The sequence below is a fragment of the Schistocerca cancellata genome, chromosome 3, assembly GCF_023864275.1.
Source record: "Schistocerca cancellata isolate TAMUIC-IGC-003103 chromosome 3, iqSchCanc2.1, whole genome shotgun sequence".
Taxonomy (NCBI): domain Eukaryota; kingdom Metazoa; phylum Arthropoda; class Insecta; order Orthoptera; family Acrididae; genus Schistocerca; species Schistocerca cancellata.
In genome coordinates this window covers 857,984,910-858,005,636 of record NC_064628.1, presented here as the reverse complement: position 1 = coordinate 858,005,636, position 20,727 = coordinate 857,984,910, and the positions used below count along the sequence as shown (strand labels likewise).

The 20,727-nt window shown below is 43.4% G+C and overlaps 1 protein-coding gene across 1 annotated transcript in view; it reads right to left on the bottom strand.

Annotated features, from left to right (window-relative positions):
- The window catches only part of LOC126176614 (solute carrier family 22 member 7-like), a 234,329-nt gene that overhangs the window by 78,465 nt on the left and 135,137 nt on the right, over window positions 1-20,727 (bottom strand). Inside the window, exon 5 of the mRNA XM_049923774.1 lies at window positions 15,596-15,764. Within this exon, the coding sequence (XP_049779731.1) occupies window positions 15,596-15,764 (169 nt within the window). The remainder of the gene's footprint in view (window positions 1-15,595; window positions 15,765-20,727) is intronic.

The window sequence follows — 20,727 nt, the reverse complement described above, 5'->3', positions numbered from 1 at the left end:
ACCACGCGGAGAACTTCCCTCGTTCGCAACAATCGACCGACTCCCTCCAGACCCCCTTGCCGGAAACAGTATGCACCAAACCAAAGATGGTACATGGCGCAAATATCGATAAACATCACTGCTGCCACAGTTAGAGGGAAGAAGAACCACGATGTAACCGCGACAAGGGGGGGAAACCAAACACAGATAGACAGCGAACGTCACGAAAACGCATAGTTGGGAGAGAGCAAGGCTCATTTACCTTACGGGTACAGAAACGACGGATGTAACAGTTTCTTTCCTCGATATCTAGGCAAATACGCGTTTGCAGACGCATACACGCTGATGAAAAATGCTCAGCTGCAAATTATCTACTGATCCCGTCGTTTTTGAATCCACTTCGCATCATGAAGTGTTATTTTTCTCAAAATCTGAGGATGCTGAACGAAAATATATTACAGTCTTCGTCTGTACACAAATGACTTGTCTTACAGTAGGCGAATTGGTCGGCCGTGTCTGGATACATCACTCGATTTGCAGTGGTATCCTCGATTTGTTTTTTACTGCGTTCGTTGTTTCTCATAACGCCCATTTTTAAAGTTGTTGCAGTGAAGTAGGAAATTCATAGCAGATTACACAATACGAAGACATTATTTGTGATGATAAGCTCACCGGACAAGATACTGGTCACCCTGCAGAAATCATTACAAGCATAATCAAATACCGTATAATTCCTCCCCTGGACTTGATAACCGCCTTTATTCGGTTGGGATACGTGTCCACAAGTTTGTGCAGGTACGTCACAGCCGACTTAAGTCACTCGCCGTGGATCTCAGGACGCAGTTCCAATAAACTGCAGAGATGCGCTCTACCACTGTTCCAACCTATCCCACACATATACTGTGGCATTCAAGTCGGATGATGTTGCACGTCAGTCGAGAAGTAATATAGTCAGAAGTGGGGACGGTGTTCATAAAACCAGTCACATATTCCTCAAATCCTTTGAACTTTTTTTGTTGTAAATACATAACATTTGTAATGTCGCCTTCGTGTGGTTGTGTGGCGGACTCCAAATGTCCATTGTATGCAATTCCCGTTGCTATGTTCTCTCGCTAACAGGTGCGGGAGGACATTTATTCACTGACTGCAGCGATTCCTGTCGGATTGGGAAGCGGTTTTGATTCACAAGCCGTGATTCGCGTCTCCGGTCCCTTCAGTCCAGATATTTTTCCGGTCACAGTTCGTATGTCGTGTTTCATCGCCACATATACTAAACTTCTCCCTCTAGTCACGTCAACAGTTCGCAGCGGAACACGAGTGCCCTTTTTTGCCACTCTGTCACGTCCTTACTTTCATTCGCATTTATGTCCAATGTCCGCTAGAAACATAAATGTCCCACAGGATGTTATTTGGCTGAGCTCACGTTGAGGTAGTTAGCGCACAGTTCAGCGCATGACTCGATCGCTGCGCCATCTGTAAAGACTTAAGGATCCTACTGCGCGTGCGCACAGGGGTGACAACTTTTTTGTCCAGTGAGCTTATCACACCTACGTGAGCCGATGACACGACTACCTAAAACTTTTGTGGGTTTTGTTATTGTTCTGAGTTGTGTATGGGCTTATCGATCTCTGTATAGTCCAGTTTCGGAGGTGGTTAACACCACTATTTGGTGGCAGCTTGAATCTAGCACTGCAAGGTACTGGAATTCCGTTCTGATAAGTACAGGCATAACATACAAACACAATATACTCTTTGCGTGATATTCACAACTGTGGCTAATTCCATGACTAATAAATCCGCTCTATTTGCACTTGACGAATCGTTTATTTGGATGAAATAATTGACAAGACCCAGCTTTCAGGATACAAATTCCATCTTCAGGCTGTAACGCCACAATAGGTTTCGTTACATTGTTAAAATCAGTGTTATGTTGCTATCAGCTAATAAACATTATCAGCGTGAATTCAATTACTTTACATAATTAATAAACAGTGAAATAATCTCAGCCCCAAATAACATCCATGTAGAAACGATTATGGATCAAAGTCTTTTATTCTCATTACAATATGCACGTCCTGTGTCCCTACTTACGTTTCCTCACCTCTTCTTAGAGTACGGGGTCAGGCGTGAATATTTTGAGTGTGGTAGCAGACAAACCAGAGATGTAGTGGGTCTCAGAATCTTGCACCAACTTTAACACAGTCAGTGGAAGGCAAAGAGCAGGAACAGGGTGGTTAGACCAGAGGTGCAAAGTCTTAAAAAAACGTTTTCTTACCAGAGGTTGGTCATGGGCCTCCCCCACCATCTCGCGCTGCTCGGGAGAAAGTGCCGCGCAACGGTTACGAGGAGTTTTTTGGGAGACAGGTAAGCGACCAGACGTTCCTTCAGAACGCTGCGTCGAAATCAGGACAAAGGTATTTGAATGTTTAAATATGTTTAATGTTAACAATTTATTTATCAGAGGCTTTTTCGCGATTGATTAATTAAGAACCATTTATTAATTTTTGTTCAATTTATCCGATATAAGAATAATCTTTTCCGTTCGAGATTTGCGTTACGACCCGCCACGTGGTGCATAGTTTCAAACTGCAACCGCCGAGAAAGCTAATAGAGGGAGTTGTAGCCAGTTTTTTCGATTGATGAACATTTATGCTAGCGTGTGTCGATGTTTAACTACTTATTTAAAATTTAGTGACGAGTGTAGCTTTTCTAAGACGAATCGTTTCGCATTCAAGCACTTTGCGCTGGAGATAACAGCCACGAGTCCTGCTCGGTGCCAGCCACTGTACATAGAAAATCTGCATAGAGAAATAGATACGATATTTGCATTTCAGTGATAACTTAGTGCACGTGCATGTATCAGCATAGTAGTAGTGACCACGTGCTCTCCAAGATTTTCCTTCCTCCCACAGGACGATGCAAATCAAAGGCAACACGACTTGTAATTGAAAGGAGAAATAATCTATGTGCATAGTTAAACAATCTCTGTCCATAGTTAAATGAAAATTCAAAGCAGAATTAGTGAAATGTGTATTCAGAAGATCGTTAAGAAGTAACTTCGTAAATTTGTCTAATGTTGGTTAAAATAAAATGAACTTTCTTTTTCGAAGTAATTTCCGTTCTAGGCTTGCTCATTTAAACCATACCTAAGAAAAGAGAATCATGTCAGTGACGCCACCCCTTTACTAAAATTATTGGCACAAGACTAGATTCGTGCAGGATGTAGTTTTCTCTGACCATCGCCTAAATTACAATTGCGTTATCCGTTGCGACTTCAAATTCAATCGATAAGATTGTATTCTGAACTATGATGGGCCTAAACATCAATTCTAAAGCGGGCAGAATGGTCAGGGAGGGTTACGCTGCCGAGAGAGAAAAAGTGTGCATAAGATCCTTCCCCACAGCAGGCTTATATAAAAATGAATAAAAGTAATCCCTGCTGGTAAAATTAAGCAAACTTCCTACTCAGCCTGCCACAGACAGGGAGAATTAACGACATTTACGATCTAAATACCAGTCGTAGGGAGCTTGCAAGGCGCTACAAAAAAGGAACAAGGAAAACTAAGAGGCAGCCTTCATCAAGTTAATTAATATTAAAGGAACCCATACAAATATGCAAATCAAGTTACACCTTGACTGCATACGAGAAAGTCGCAGTAGTCATGTAACAAAATCAGGAAATATCAAGTAGCATGCGAGAACCCGCGCAGGTGAGGCGTGAGAAAGTTCTCTCAGTCAACCAGTACCACACTGGGTAAACGGACCCAAACTGAAACATGATATGAATGGAACAGGAAATAATAACACAGTGCCACAGTAACGTAACCTATGAACCAACAGTGAACGACAACACATATGGTATGGGCTTAAGAAGTGAACGTGAAGGCAATATAAGCCATAGAATACCAATTTGTGAACCTCAAAAGTAGGTTACCACCATAAGTGCCCAGTCCGGCGCATACTGTGGAAGCCCAGCACGACCGGCCAGCAGGCAATGCGACTCCTGGGAGAGTGGCCGCCAACGGAACTAATAGCAGTGGTAGGAGGGAAGACTGAAGGTCGTGGAGGTTGCGTGGCATTTCAGCTGTATGACGTCGGATACTGTTTTCAAAACTCGGTTCGGGTTTTCTTTCAATAGGTTGCACGTAATATATTGTTCCTCAGCTTAGAACCAAATAAAAGAGTTGTCAAGTACAACTGGAGCAGATATATACGTCAAGAAAAATAACATACAAAGTATAAGTACAGTCATGCTCATAAATTAAGGATAATGCTCATACATGGTGAAACAACGCTCTGGTGGGCGGTTTGCGGGTTTAAATCACCTCGGGGTATGACCATGCGGTGCATTTGACCTGCGGTAGTCGCCGGTGACGCTGGCAGCACTCCACATAAGCAGAGGTGTGCTGGTGCATGCCAGAGTACGGTGCAGCGAGTAAGAGTGCAGACGTTTTCAGACGTGCTAATGGTGACTGTGTGCAGAAAACGGCTCAAAGAATACGTATTGATGACGTTATGAGGGGTAGAATAGTAGGGCGACTGGAGGCTGGTCAAACACAGCAGGTCGTAACACGGGCCCTCTGTTTGCCACAAAGTGTGATCTCAAGATTATGGCAACTATTCCAACAGACAGGAAACGTGTCCGGGGGCTTCAGTATGGGACGTCCACAGTGTACAACACCACAAGAAGACCGATATCTCACCATCAGTGCCCGCAGACGGTCACGGAGTACTGCAGGTGGCCTTGCTCGGGACCTTACCGCAGACACTGGAACAGTTGTCTCCAGACACACAGTCTACAGACGACTGAACAGACATGGTTTATTCTCCTGGAGATCTGCAAGGTGCATTCCACTGAGCCCTGGTCACAGGAGAGCCCATAAAGCCCGGTGTCAAGAACACAGTACATGGTCATTGGGACAATGGTCCCAGGTTATGTTCACGGACGAGTCCAGGTATAGTCTGAACAGTGATTATCGCCGGGTTTTCACCTTACATGAACCAGGAACCAGATATCAACCCCTTAATGTCCTTGAAACGGGCCTGTATGGAGGTCGTGGTTTGATGGTGTGGGATGGAATTATGGACTGATGCACATACACCCTTGCATTTCTTTGACAGAGGAACTGTAACAGGTCAGGTCTATCGGGCGTCATTTTGCACCAGTATGTCTACCTTTTCAGGCGTGCAGTGGGTCCCACCTTCCCCCTGATGGATTATAATGCACAGCCCCACCGAGCTGCCATCGTGAAGGAGTACTCTGAAACAGAAGATATCAGGCGAACGGAGTGGCCTGCCTGTCCTCCAGACCTGAACCCCATCGAGCACGTCTGAGATGCTCTCGGTCGACGTATCGCTGCACGTCTTCAAACCCCTACGACACTTCAGGAGCTCCGACAGGCACTGGTGTAAGAATGGGGCTGTACCCCAGCAGCTGCTCGACCACCTGATCCAGAGTATGCTAACCCGTTGTGCGGCCTGTGTACGTGTGCATGCTAATCATATCCCATACTGATGTCGGGGTACATGCGCAAGAAACAGTGGCGTTTTGTAGCACATGTGTTTCGGGACGGGTTTTCTCAACTTATCACCAATACCGTGGACTTACAGATCTGTGTCGTGTGTCTTCCCTAAGTGCCTATGCTATCAATGCCAGTTTTGTGTAGTGTCACGTTGTGTGGCACCACATTCTGCAATTATCCTTAATTTATGAGCATGAGTGTACTTTAAACGTACTTTATCTGCAACACACGAAAGCCAGGGGGGATAAAACAAGTCCTTATGCAATAATGCATTTAAACTTTCGAAAAGTAAAGCCTTAATATGACGCAAAAGCCAGTTCTATTGTAAAAACCGCAACGTATTTTGCTTCCAGCGCTGTTATGTGTTATACATTGATTAAGAAAGTCTCCGGCATTCCAAAATAATTTACCAAAATTTGAATCCAAGTCAGATCACTCTGAAGTCTTGCTAGTACGGACAACTGTACCACATTCTGCAGTGGAAGTTTCCAGGAAGCTGAGAATTTAATTTTTCAGAATATTTAGGAGTCTGATATTCGGAATCAGAAGAATGACGAAACTACGAGTGAACCATGCCAGTGATGTGAATCTCGTGGCTGGAATATTTGTATGATTACAGTCCATAACGTCATGAATTAGAGTGAACCTAAACTTGTAATGACTGTACAGCTAGATTATGTTCAATGTTTCTTCTATACTGCTGAGAAGTTCTAGCCCCAAATTCTGGGTTAGAGCCCTAGTCTGGCACGTCCTTTTGATCTGAAGGGAGGTTTCAATATACACTGTCTGTTCAATGATATCAGGACGCACCCATGTAACGCAAATTGACGACTAGATACCACAAGAGCTGGACTCGCCATGAAGAACTGAGGTGGATGGTTCAAATGGCTCTGAGCCCTATGGGAACATCTGAGGTCATCAGTCCCCTAGAACTTAGAACTACTTAAACCAACTAACCTCAGGACATCACACACATCCATTCCTGAGGAAGGATTCGAACCTGCGACCGTAGCGGTCGCGCGGTTCCTGACTGAAGCGCCTAGAACCGTTCGGCCACACCGCCCGGCTGAACTGAGGTGGAGAGTACAGTCCAGTTGACAGAGAAACAGCAGACCTAACAGCAGAATGTATCAATCAGGAGAGCTCAGTGACGTCGAACATAAACTAGCCATTGGATGCCACCTGAGTGAGGAACCCATCAGGGACATTTCAACTTACATAAAGTTGCTCCAGACGGCTGTCAGTAATGCGATTCTGAATTGGAGACCTGAAGCAACAACTACAGCTAAACCAAATCGAGTCAGACCTCATATACTGACGGAGAAGGACTGCCAAGCATTGCTGATGGTGGCTGTAAAACAACGCATGAAGTGAGCAGAAGGAATCACTCGTGACTTCCGAACAGCTGCCAACAGGCCAGATATGAAAGGTGCTACAAAACAGAGGTGTTACAAAACAGATCGATGATCCTATTTTGTTAGCTTTTGTACTTCCAAAGGAAGGAAATGTAGTAGGTGAATAGGGGATGGGGGTAAGGAATGAAAGAGGATACCGCCTGGTAGAATTTTGCACAGAGCATAAGCTTAATCGTAGCTAACACTTGGGTCAAGAATCGTAAAAGAAGGCTGTATACATGGAAGAAGCCTGGAGACACTGACAGGTTTCAGATAGATTATATAATGGTCAGACAGAGATTTAGGAACCAGGATTTAAATTGTAAGACATTTCCAGGGGCAGATGTGGACTCTGACCACAATCTATTGGTTATGAACTGTAGATTAAAACTAAAGAAACTGCAAAAACGTGGGAATTTAAGGAGATGGGACCTGGATAAACTGGCTAAACCAGAGGTTATACAGAGTTTGTGGGAGAGCATAATGGAACGACTGAAGAGAATGGGGGGAAAAATACCGTATAAGAAGACTGGGTAGATTTGAGAGATGAAATAGTGAAGACAGCAGAGGATCAAGTAGGTAAAAAGACGAGGGGTAATAGAAATCCTTCGCTAACAGAAGAGATACTGAATTTAAATGATGAAAGGAGGATATACAAAAATGCAGTAAATGAAGCAGGCAAAAAGGAATACAAACGTCTCAAAAATGAGATCGACAGGAAGTGCAAAATGGCTAAGCAGGGATGGCTAGAGGACAAATGTCAGGATGTAGAGGCGTATTTCACTAGGGGTAAGATAGATACTGACTACAGGAAAATTAAAGACACCTTTGGAGAAAAGAGAACCACTTGCACGATGATCAAGAGTTCAGATGGAAACACAGTTCTAAGCAAACAAGGGAAAGCAGAAAGGTGGAAGGAGTATGTAGACGGTCTATACAAGAGCGATGTTCTTGAGGACAGTATTATGGAAATGGAAGAGAATGTAGATGAAGATGAAATGGGAGATATGATACTGCGTGAGGAGTTTGACAGAGCACTGAAAGACCTAAGTCGAAACAAGGCCCCGGGAGTAGACAGCATCCCATTACAACTACTGATTGCCTTGGAAGAGCCAGCCCTGACAAAACTCTACCATCTGGTGAGCAAGATAGATGAGACAGGCGAAATACCCTCAGACTTCAAGAAGAATATAATAATTCCAATCCCATGGAAAGCAGGTGTTGCCAGATGTGAAAATTACCGAACTACCAGTTTAATAAGCCACGGCAGCAAAATACTAACACGAATTCTTTACAGAAGAATGGAAAAACTGGTAGAAGCCGACCTTGGGGAAGATCAGTTTGGATTCTGTAGAAATGTTGGCACACATGAGGCAATACTGACCCTACGACTTATCTTAGGAAACAGATTAAGGTAAGGCAAACCAACGTTTCTAGCATTTGTAGACTTAGAGAAAGCTATTGACAATGTTGACTAGAATACTCTCTTTCAAATTCTGAAGGTGGCAGGGGTAAAATACAGGGAGCGAAAGGCTATTTACAATTTGTACAGGAACCAGATGGCAGTTATAAGAGTCGAGGGGCATGAAATGGAAGCAGTGGTTCGGAAGGTAGTAAGACAGGGTTGTAGCCCATCCCCGACGTTATTCAAACTGTGTATTGAGCAAGCACTAAAGGAAACAAAAGAAAAATTCGGAGTAGGAATGAAATCTATGGAGAAGAAATAAAAACTTTGAGGTTCACCGATGACATTGTAATTCTGTCAGAGACAGCAAAGGGTTTGGAAGAGCCGTTGAACGGAATGGACAGTGTCTTCAAAGGAGGATATAAGATGATCATCAACAGAAGCAAAACGAGAATAATGGAATGTAGCCGAATTGATGCTGAGGCAATTAGATTAGTAAAAGAGACACTTAAAGTAGTAAAGCAGTTTTGCTATTTGGGGAGCAAAATAACTGATGATGGTCGAAGTAGAAAGGATATAAAATGTAAACTGGCAATGGCAAGGAAAGCGTTTCTGAAGAAGAGAAATTTGTTAACATCGAGTATAGATTTAATTGTCAGGAAGTCGTTTCTGAAAGTATTTGTATGGAGTGTTGCCATGTATGGAAGTGAAACGTGGACGATAAATAGTTTAGACATGAAGAGAACAGTAGCTTTCGAAATGTGGTTTTACAGAATAATGCTGAAGATTAGATGAGTAGATCACATAACTAATGAATAGGTATTGAATAGAATTCGAGAGAAGAGAAATTTGTGGCGCAACTTGACTAGAAGAAGGTATCGGTTGGTAGGGCATATTCTTAGGCATCAAGGCATCACCAATTTAGTATTGGAGGGCAGCGTGGAGGGTAAAAATCGTAGGGAGAGACCAAGAGATGAATACACTAAGCAGATTCAGAAGGATGTAAGTTGCAGTAGGTACTGGGAGATGAAGACGCTTGCACAGGATAGAGTAGCATGGAGAGCTGCATCGAACCAGTCTCTGGACTGAAGACCACAACAACAACAATGCATTCTGAGGATTGGACCACCTGATACGTAAACTTGGTTTATAGACAATAACATTCCTGATATTGACTGGGCTCTCTTTGAGCCCTAGCTGAACCCAATAGAACACCTTTCGGATGACTTAGAAAGTCAACTTCGCTGCAGACACCTGTGTGCTACATTACTACTTTCACTGCTTTCGGTCCTTGAGGAAGAATGGGCTGCCATACCTTCACAGACATTTAAACACCTTATTTAAAGTGTTCACAACACAGTTCAGGCTGCAACAAAGACGTTCAGTGGAACACCCCGATATTAATGTCCAGTAATATTGAAACCACTCTCGTATTTTCGCCAGCTGTAGGTAACGTATTTTAATCTGCCTTTATTATTTTCTAGTAATAAAATTAAATATTTAAGTTCAATAGTATTTAAATACAATGTAGTCTGTAAGAGTAGTAAGTAAAGGAATGAAAAAATGAAATGTTGTAATTTGATGCGGTCTATATAGGCTACTACGCGACATTATTAGCTCACTTCTTTTTCTCGCATACTTTACTGTTTGCTCGCTCTTGTTGCTAATATATGGTTATTTATTTGATTTCAGGCATTTTGATTGAGATTTCAGTAAAAGTTTTATATATCCGTTCTGTGTAAAGATAATATTGAAAATACAACAAAATTTATTTTAAACATTGTATGTTCTTTAACCAAAGATATCCCTTTGTCAAGTCGGCAATAATTTCATCTTGCGAAATGATTACTTCACAAAGTTGCATCTATGGGCGGAGAGAAATATTAATTAACTGAATGATTGCCTATCGATGTCGCGGGGTCCAAACGATACATATCGAACATGCGATCGTAAATCCACCGTGCGACTCTTGTGATGGGCATTATGATAATTATTTGTGATCGTCATTTTTATCTGTTATCCGTCGTTCCCGTAGTTGCTCTAAATTACATACCTACATGAATTATTTTTGAGTTACTAGGGAATCCCAGACGATCTATGTCGTTTGTGAGTTGAATGTCTCGTGTTCTTGACGTTTCTTCGGCGGAGTCTCTCACATGGAAAAAACTAATTCCATGTTAATCCAGCGAAGAAAATTGTTCGACTTTTTGTAGCAAATATGGAGTACCACTGGACGAGAAAAGAAGGGACTAAGTAGACTGTGGTGGTTCGAAGTGTGTAAAACTTCGTAAGCACAGTTTCGATGCTGAAATACCGTTTACAGTTTCACTGCGGACAGTGCGGAAAACGAACGAGTATCAGGAAGAATACTTGGTTCGACTCTTCCAAATTATCCATCCAGACCACCATAATGGACTTTCACATGATTACAACACCGACGATGAGTAAGGTAAGTCATCTCCTTTGCAATTAGAAGTATTTTTGTAACGCTCTTCTTTTGTCGTTGCTGTAGCGACCACCGTAAACATACCCACAACGCCCGCCATTAGAGACGCATGATTGATTTAAGATCGCAAATTCGGTATGTATCGTTTGGACCCCGCGACTTCGATATTCATTTATTCTTGGAAATTACCGATCATTGATGAGAATTCATTCAGAAGTAACTTTCTACTAAATAGGCCGAAAAGTTTAAAAAATGAGTGTAATCAGAATTTTTAGTGTGAACATTTCGATACGAACCACAAAGATATTCATAGCGACAGCTGTATGTTTACTAAGTTCAGTACGAAGCAGATAATAAAATCTACGGTAATATTTTACGTTAGCTAGCCATAACTTTTCTTGACAACTAATTAAATCATATTTCTGGTCCTTGTATGTTAGAAAAGACTAGGAGGTTTAACATCATAAAATTATTTAACTGAAACGTAATGCAGGCCATCTTAAATAATCGACGCAGTCCGTTGTATGGCGTGTGAATAAATGGTGCATTGATTGCTTAGCACACACACTCCATATTAAGAATATTAAAACAATACACAATTGTTCGTGCCGTTTATTACCTGACATCTTGTCTTTGCGGTACTGCCGTCCCGTTTCTTGTTCGATTTACTGGCGTCACTAAGTTGCTGGCTTGCCTGCCCGTGAGTGGCAGCAGCAGCGCTTATCGATAAGAGCACTGTCGTTCTATCTTTGGAGCGGCTGCTAGTACACTCCTGGAAATTGAAATAAGAACACCGTGAATTCATTGTCCCAGGAAGGGGAAACTTTATTGACACATTCCTGGGGTCAGATACATCACATGATCACACTGAAAGAACCACAGGCACATAGACACAGGCAACAGAGCATGCACAATGTCGGCACTAGTACAGTGTATATCCACCTTTCGCAGCAATGCAGGCTGCTATTCTCCCATGGAGACGATCGTAGAGATGCTGGATGTAGTCCTGTGGAACGGCTTGCCATGCCATTTCCACCTGGCGCCTCAGTTGGACCAGCGTTCGTGCTGGACGTGCAGACCGCGTGAGACGACGCTTCATCCAGTCCCAAACATGCTCAATGGGGGATAGATCCGGAGATCTTGCTGGCCAGGGTAGTTGACTTACACCTTCTAGAGCACGTTGGGTGGCACGGGATACATGCGGACGTGCATTGTCCTGTTGGAACAGCAAGTTCCCTTGCCGGTCTAGGAATGGTAGAACGATGGGTTCGATGACGGTTTGGATGTACCGTGCACTATTCAGTGTCCCCTCGACGATCACCAGTGGTGTACGGCCAGTGTAGGAGATCGCTCCCCACACCATGATGCCGGGTGTTGGCCCTGTGTGCCTCGGTCGTATGCAGTCCTGATTGTGGCGCTCACCTGCACGGCGCCAAACACGCATACGACCATCATTGGCACCAAGGCAGAAGCGACTCTCATCGCTGAAGACGACACGTCTCCATTCGTCCCTCCATTCACGCCTGTCGCGACACCACTGGAGGCGGGCTGCATGATGTTGGGGCGTGAGCGGAAGACGGCCTAACGGTGTGCGGGACAGTAGCCCAGCTTCATGGAGACGGTTGCGAATGGTCCTCGCCGATACCCCAGGAGCAACAGTGTCCCTAATTTGCTGGGAAGTGACGGTGCGGTCCCCTACGGCACTGCGTAAGATCCTACGGTCTTGGCGTGCATCCGTGCGTCGCTGCGGTCCGGTCCCAGGTCGACGGGCACGTGCACCTTCCGCCGACCACTGGCGACAACATCGATGTACTGTGGAGACCTCACGCCCCACGTGTTGAGCAATTCGGCGGTACGTCCACCCGGCCTCCCGCTTGCCCACTATACGCCCTCGCTCAAAGTCCGACAACTGCACATACGGTTCACGTCCACTCTGTCGCGGCATGCTACCAGTGTTAAAGACTGCGATGGAGCTCCGTATGCCACGGCAAACTGGCTGACACTGACGGCGGCGGTGCACAAATGCTGCGCAGCTAACGCCATTCGATGGCCAACACCGCGGTTCCTGGTGTGTCCGCAGTGCCGTGCGTGTGATCATTGCTTGTACAGCCCTCTCGCAGTGTCCGGAGCAAGTATGGTGGGTCTGACACACCGGTGTCAATGTGTTCTTTTTTCCATTTCCAGGAGTGTATTTCTGGGTCATCGTTTATGGGGAGTTGAGTTGGGACGGAGCAGCAGTGAGGTCGAGACAGCCATGTCTCGCTCGACCATTGCTGACACACATGAATTGAGTGCGGACAACCTTGGTTGGTCGTTCGGTGGGTTGTCTCATTGGACGACGTGTATTTGGTCGCCGACCGCTTCTGGGTTCTCTCACTCACTGGTTTTAGTATTGTTCGAGTTGTTTGTGGAAGTTTTTCGTGGAACCGTGTGTGGCTTGTATTGTTTTGACTGAGCAGCTATTTTAATGCTGTCTGCATGCTGCAGGCAGTCAGACGGTTGGGACGGAGCAGCGAGGATGTCCCGCGGCGCAAGGGCAGGCTGGGACAGCTGGCGACGTGCATGCACTGTCGGATCGTGAGGTGCTAGCTGCGTGCGGTTCTAGGCGCTGCAGTCCGGAACCGAAGGACTGCTACGGTCGCAGGTTCGAATCCTGCCTCGGGCATGGATGTGTGTGATGTCCTTAGGTTGTTTGATTTTGCTAGCTGCGAGAGCGACAATTTTCATTGGACACTGTACCTGGACGCTGAAGTTGAGTGATCAGTTAACCTGTAATGAAACCTCAGCTATTGTGACATCTCTTCGTTCATTTTTGGGTTGTTGCTCCCAGGGCCATTTGGGCTAGCAGCAATGTACGATGTGTTGGAGTCAGCGAAATCTTGCAGCCGTCTTCGTATATTGTGATTAATTATTAGATTGACTGTTACTTGCCAGTGAAGTGCACCAGCGGTATTTTCTGCCCTGTGGCCATTAACGCCCCACTTACCTGCCCTGGTAGCTTACATAGTTTTCCGGCAGTGTGCCTTTTCTCTTCGTGTTGATGTTGTCCAGCAGGCATGTAGTTCGATAGCCTTTTAAGTTGTTTGGTTCATATTTTGTTCCCTTGACTGTTTTTAGACGTCTATTTCTGAAGTTGTAGTGCTGTTCATATCCTACTCCTCAGCCGATATTTTCCATCGTTCTGCTGTTGGTCGGACGGAAGAGAATTGTTTAACTTGTTGGTTGGCCCTTGGGCCATCTCTAGTTTGGATGGCCATCCGATTATCTAACTTCAACTCTTGGTTGTCTCTCTCATCTCATCTTACATTTGAGCTACCTTCTCAGGCTGATACTTGGAACACTTCTGAGCACCACTTGTTCTGTTTGTTTTAGATTGTGATTTTCATTTTAGTCTGAAGTATTGAACGAGGCCTTTGCCCATGTATTAATTCAGTTTTTTTTTTAATTTTACGTAAAGGCCTTCAGCCGCGTTAAATTAAAATTTTGAATATTGATTTTATTTTTTAAAAAATTGTTTTTCTTGAAAATTTGTTCTATCTGATATTGTTTGTAATCCACGCCCTAAGCCATTAGTCGTTCAACGTGTTATGTTTGGCCTTCAGCCGAGGATTTACGTGAACCCCTTTTATAAGGCCTTCAGCTGTGTGTATTCTTCAAAGGAAAAATTTTTTATAAGAAGGAATGGTTTTATTTTAAATTGTTTGTCTGACTTGTTTTTCAGGCCTTCAGCAGTTGTTTCAAATTTATTTGTGGCCTTCAGGCGTGCAATAAGTTAATATTTCTTTAATTAGGCTTTTGGCCATTCTGTTGTAACTTTAAAAAGATTGGTTAGAAAAAATGTTTATTGGTGTGTTTTAATTATAGTTGTCCTTCAGATGTGTAGTGTAGGCCTTCAGCCGCTAGTTGTTTTCAATTGCATGTTTGTTTTAAATTTTTACCATCTATTTTTAATTGCTTTTGATTTCTATGCCAGGTCTTGAACCATTCTTGTTTTTGGTGTGGTGTTGGGCCTTCAGCCCAGAAAGCATCTCAAGTTTTCTTTAACTAGGCCTTCAGCCGTATTGTCTAATTGTGATCTTTTAAAACAATGTGTAAACAAGTGGTTCTTAGAAAAATAAAGTTGTGTGTTTGATTGTGCAACTCACAGTAACTGTTTACAGCCCCATCCACAATCATAACCTTATCCTGTGCGCTCTCTGAGTACCTACCAACCAGGTTTCAATAACAATGAACTATGTTGCTTGGGGCCAGGTTGTATATCTTGCTAATGCCAAAAATGATCAGAATTATTTGCAAAATAGCATTGTCGTTACAAAGTAAAACAATAGCAGGATTTTTTTGGTCGCAGTGACGCATCCAGATCGTTGCACCCGGCGGCATACTACAAAAAGAACCACGAAAACCCCAAGAAATAAATTACAAGACTTACTGCGAAGTAGGACAAGTCAAGACAAGACGGAACCGGTTTCAGTATGTCTCCGGATACTATAGCGTGTGAAACCCCATTGGGAAAGATGTGCACGTCGGCGACATTTCGGCGGTCATAAATGATAACGGCTCGTCAACGATTTCGATGTCACGCCACAACACCTGGCCACCGACATCAGCATGAAAAAGGGTGCTCGACGTTCCTTGAGAGATGCACCTCTATACATTGTCCACAAAAAAGGGTTACAGAAGAGGAAGTACCATTTATTACATGCACAAAGGAAGAGGCATCGATATTTCATATTGGTTGATACTTCTGCAACAACAAGTAAGTCTGACAGTACTTACGTTTTCAACTTACTCGTATTATTAAATTTGAAATCCCCTATCAGCAGGCCTTCGTATATGCCCATCATCTTACCTGCAGAAGAGTAGTAATATAAGGCAGCACAGTACTGCAAAAAGCAAGGAGTGCTTCCAGCTGGGGAACATCTGAACACAGAAGCAGGCGGACACCAATCCTATAGGTATACCAATGCATGACATGCAATTGATACATGAGCGGTTTCTGATATCCGTCAATTCCGTCCCTGAAATATCAAAATCAGCATCTTATTTTATTACTAAATTTAAAATGTCACGCTTTTTTATTTTAAGTTATTTCACGTGCTACACTTCCATATTACCGTGTACGCTAACATTTACAAATAAAATGCAACACTTAGCATAGCAACAAACAAATGAATAATACTGAGTCCACATACAGCTTAAGGCTACATAACATATACATTAAATTTATAGAGCAAAATATTATACGACCAAAACCAGAGTTCGATCAGATTAACATATAATGAAGAGATCATATATACGGCCTCGGAGAAATTTCATATTACCAACAAAGCACAAAAATAAAAACGGCTTTAGAGAACATAAAGCAGCTGACAGGAACCTTGTGCGTGTTGCTATTATAATGCGATTACAGGCAAATTTCTACGCACTCATCTCACATGTCACAACATGAAACTGCGTGTTTTCAAAGTGATGAAAGTTGTGCTCTTATTATTCGAAGTAGTCAGTTGACATACTGAAATTGGTTCAGGGGGCTAGGGACATATGTTTTGCGACATATTTTCATACTTGTGGCTAAATTGTTTAGAGTGTGTCTACAAATCTAAACTAGCAGTATCCAGGGTGTTTTTTTATTATTATTTTTTTTTACTTGTGGCTATGATCTTTATGCGTCAGTTCCACGATGCGCTGTAGTTTGGAGGTAAGCGGCTCCCTACAGCTAACAGAGTTAAGTTAGCTGAAAGGAAACCAAGGATACAGACTAAGACAGAACCTGCTTCAGATTGAGCATACCCTTAGCCGTATGTGATTTTGTTAGAGTGCCATTTTGTGCTGCTGCAGATTTTAGTGTACTGTACAGTCCTTAGTTTCCCCTTCAGCCAAACTAGCTAGTCAAGAAAAGTGTATTATTTATTTACATATTTTGTGTATGATGTGTGTACTAAAATGTTATTTTTTTGTTTTTGTTTTTTTTTCGTGTAAAAAAATATTAAATTATGGAATGTAAAAATAACTCAGCACTAATAGGGACTAAACACAGCAGTTCTAAGGTATGAAAGAATGATGATTTTTCAGTGTATGACAGACGATAGTTATGCAACATTCTTTCAGCAGTGCTAGTTCTGCAAGGTTCGCAGGATAGCTTCTGTAAAGTTTGGAAGGTAGGAGACGAGGTACTGGCAGAAGTAAAGCTGTGAGTACCGGGTGTGAGTCGTGCTTCGGTAGCTGAGATGGCAGAGCACTTGCCCGCGAAAGTCAAAGGTCCCGAGTTCGAGTCTCGGCCGGGCACAGAGTTTTAATCTGCCTGGAAGTTTCTTGTAATTTTGTTATGTGAAGTCGCAAGTATTCGTCTCCGAATAACTGCTGCTACTTACATCCTTGTGAATCTTCTTAAATCTTATTACTGTATTCTTCTCTTGGTCTCCCTCTACAATTTTTACCTCCCACACGTCCCTCCAATACTAAATTGGTGATCCCTTGATGTCTCATAATGTGTCCTGTCAGCTAATCTTTTCGTCTAATCAAGTTCCGTCATAAATTTTTTTCTCTCTATTTCGATTCAGCACTTCTTCATTGGCTACGTGATCTGATCATCTGTCCTTCATCATTCTTCTGTAACACCACCTTTCAAAACCTTCTGTTCTGATCTAAACTGTTTATTGTCCACGTTTCACTTCCATTCATAGCTGCATTCCACACAAATACTTCCAGAAAAGACTTCCTAACACTTGAACGCATATTCGATGTTAAAAATGTCTCTTCTTCAGAAAGCTTGCAGTTGACAGTCTAGATTTTTTAACCCCTACTTCTGCCATCATCCGTCATTTTTCTGCCACATAACGAAACCCATATATAAGTGTCTCGTTTCCTAATCTAATTCCTTGAGTATCACCTGATTTAATTCGACTGTATTCCATTATCCTTGCCATGCTTTTGTTGATACTAATCCTAGATCTTCCTCGTCAATTCCTTTCAACTCCTCTCGCAAATCCTTTGCTGTCTCTAATAGAATTACAATGTCATCGGTACACTTCTAAGTTGTTATTTCTACTTCCTGAAATTTAATTCCTACAGCAAATTTTTCGTTGGTTTACTTTACTGATTGCTCATTGTACAGACTGAATAACATCGGCGATGGGCTACAGCCCTGTCTCGCTTCCTTCTCAACCATTTCTTCCTTTTCATGCACCTCGTCTATTATAACTGCCGTGTGCCGGCCGGGGTGGCCAAGCGGTTCTAGGCGCTACAGTCAGGAACTGCGCGACTGATACGGTCCCAGGTTCGAATCCTGCTTCGGGCATGGATGTGTGTGATGTCCTTAGGTTAGTTATGTTTAAGTACTTCTAAGTTCTAGAGGACTGATGACCTCAGATGTTAAGTCCCATAGTGTTCAGAGCCATTTCAACTGCCGTCTAGTTTCTGTACAAGTTGTAAACAGCCTTTCACTTCCTGTATTTTACCCCTGCTACCTTCAGAAATTTAGAGCATTGTCAAAAGGTTTATTCAAATCTACAAATGCTACAAATGTAGTTCACCTTTCGTTAAGCTGTCTTCTAAGTAGTACAGTTAATATTGCCTCGTGTATTCGTATAAGAGAGAGAGAGAGTGTTCGAAGGCTAACTAATGTTAAAGACACTCAGTGGAGAGTTACATGAAACTTAGTTTTATGAGGCTTTTAAAGTAGATTTATCTAGAAAACATTATTAAAAACTTTTGCTAAGTGACTGCATAAACGTCACAAAGAAAGTGACAAACGGATGTTAGTCATTCATTGCCATTACTAATATAAAGGCGATGAATTTGGGAAACGACTAGTTACGACGCCCTCAGTCCTCACTGAGAAGAGAGTCAGTTTCGTTAAAAAGTGTATCAAATCATTGTTCCCAATGGTGAACTTCTAAAATCAAACTTACGGTCGCTCAGCTTGGAATGAGGAATATATGGTGTTCCAGATATTAGCTAAATGCACCATCCTTAGTTCCTGCTTGACCAACACACCAGGCAGGCACTAAAGTGTATTGTTTAATTACGTGCTATACGTATAACGTTTGTACTAAAATGTTGTTTTCTTGGTTCGTTTCATGTCGCGCAGGTAAGACACTGACAAAGCGAACCAATGGTGTTCAACCAACGCAATAATTGTCAGTGCTTGTGTCTAAACCAAAGGGAAGTAAAAGCTTATGATGGTGAGAACAATGGGCCATCATTACCAGATCGTCTCTCCACATTCTTATACAATGTATGTATAAACTGATTTGTGTGTTATGTATTACATCACAAGAGGTATTGAACTTGTAAAAATCACTGTGTATTATATCAACATCACATTATAAAATGATGGATTGAGATCCGTAAACCAGTTCATTTTAGGGTAAGAGGGGCGCATATCAGCCGAACAGCTTGTTCAACATGTCGCTCGGTATAGAGAAAGACAACGTCAAATAACAATCATTTTGAGCACCTCTGTGCCAAGTGTCATCACAGCCTTAACTTTGTTGTGTCTTGCTTACTTTCAGATCAGACGGAGAGCTAATTCCAAAAGGGAACCAAGGGTAGTCCAAGTCCCAGTGGATTGGATACCGAGGGCGTGAGGTGAGTAGGTTAGGGGCTGATCGGGCAGCGGTCGTCCAGTACGGAATTTTTACGTTTTGTTTCATGTCATGTGTTTTAAGAGCACTAGGTCACATTTAAGTTTTCTAGTAGTAAGGAAATATGAAATAGGTGCTGACCCAGACAAGTTAACAGCTAGTTAAGGGTCGACCCAGGGACTGGGTCTTTCCAAAAAGGGAAATAATGTAGTGGCACCACAGTTTAAGATAGGAAAGTTAGATTCAGTGCAACATTTCTGAGCACAAGTTACATCCAGGTGCGGGCCACATTGCAGTAAGTTACACTGAACAGCGGTTGCAAAGTAAGGAGTCGTCGAAACGCTGAAAAGAGTAAACGCAACAGTTTGCATGGCATAACTACAGGCAGAAGGGGCCCACTGGCACAACCCAATCGTGGTGCATATGTGACTTGGAGCGGCACATTAGCAAAACAGAGGCGCACAGCCACATACAAATGAGTGTCGTTTTCCAATGAGATTCATTCAAGTGTGGCAGCTCTCCTGGATGGCGAGGCATGTCTCACCACCGGTTACACACAGCAACAGATGGAGTGCGAGTGTCCCAGTCCACGGCAGATCATTATTTCGACCCTCTGAGGCCGACGTGGCGTCCACAGCCAGCCAGTGGTGCGCCACTCTTTGGCTCGGTACCGCAGGCAGTCGTCTCGGCCAGCAACAAATTCCGGAGATATCCCGAGATGAGGGTCACAGATTCGGACGCCGGATCATGGGCGCTTGCCGCCGTGATCTCAGCTATGCCAGTAATGAAGAAGCAACAGCTAGAATGGCCTACGGCTCCCGGCAGAGCAGCACGGAGACATTGAGGATGGTGGGCGCTGAGTCAGCTGCTGGTGCACCCATCCTGACATCATCAGAACTCAGCGGGCCAGTCAAGGCCAGCACGTCACAGCATTGTATTGCACAGGCTGCTGGGGTGCTTCCTCAGCATTGAGGGGCCCAGTGACACAGACGGAGGTGAACGAGGACACTGTAGTTTAAAACAATAAATCATTTGGGAAAGTTCTCACCGAATTTTAATACGGCACCTCCTGGCAGCCACCCACTACATTTGATGTCTTCCTGCTACATTTGGTCATCCTGATACATTCTGTGGCAGAAGTCGCCATTACACTACTCTTTTACAAATGTATCACAGATCTGTTCCCCTCTGTGTTCAAAAATGGTTCAAATGGCTCTGAGCACTATGGGACGTAACATCTTAGGTCATCAGTCCCCTAGAACTTAGAACTACTTAAACCTAACAACCCTAAGGACATCACACACATCAATGCCCGAGGCAGGATTCGAACCTGCGACCGTAGCAGTCGCGCGGTTCCAGACTGCAGCACCTAGTAACGCACGGCCACTCTGGCCGG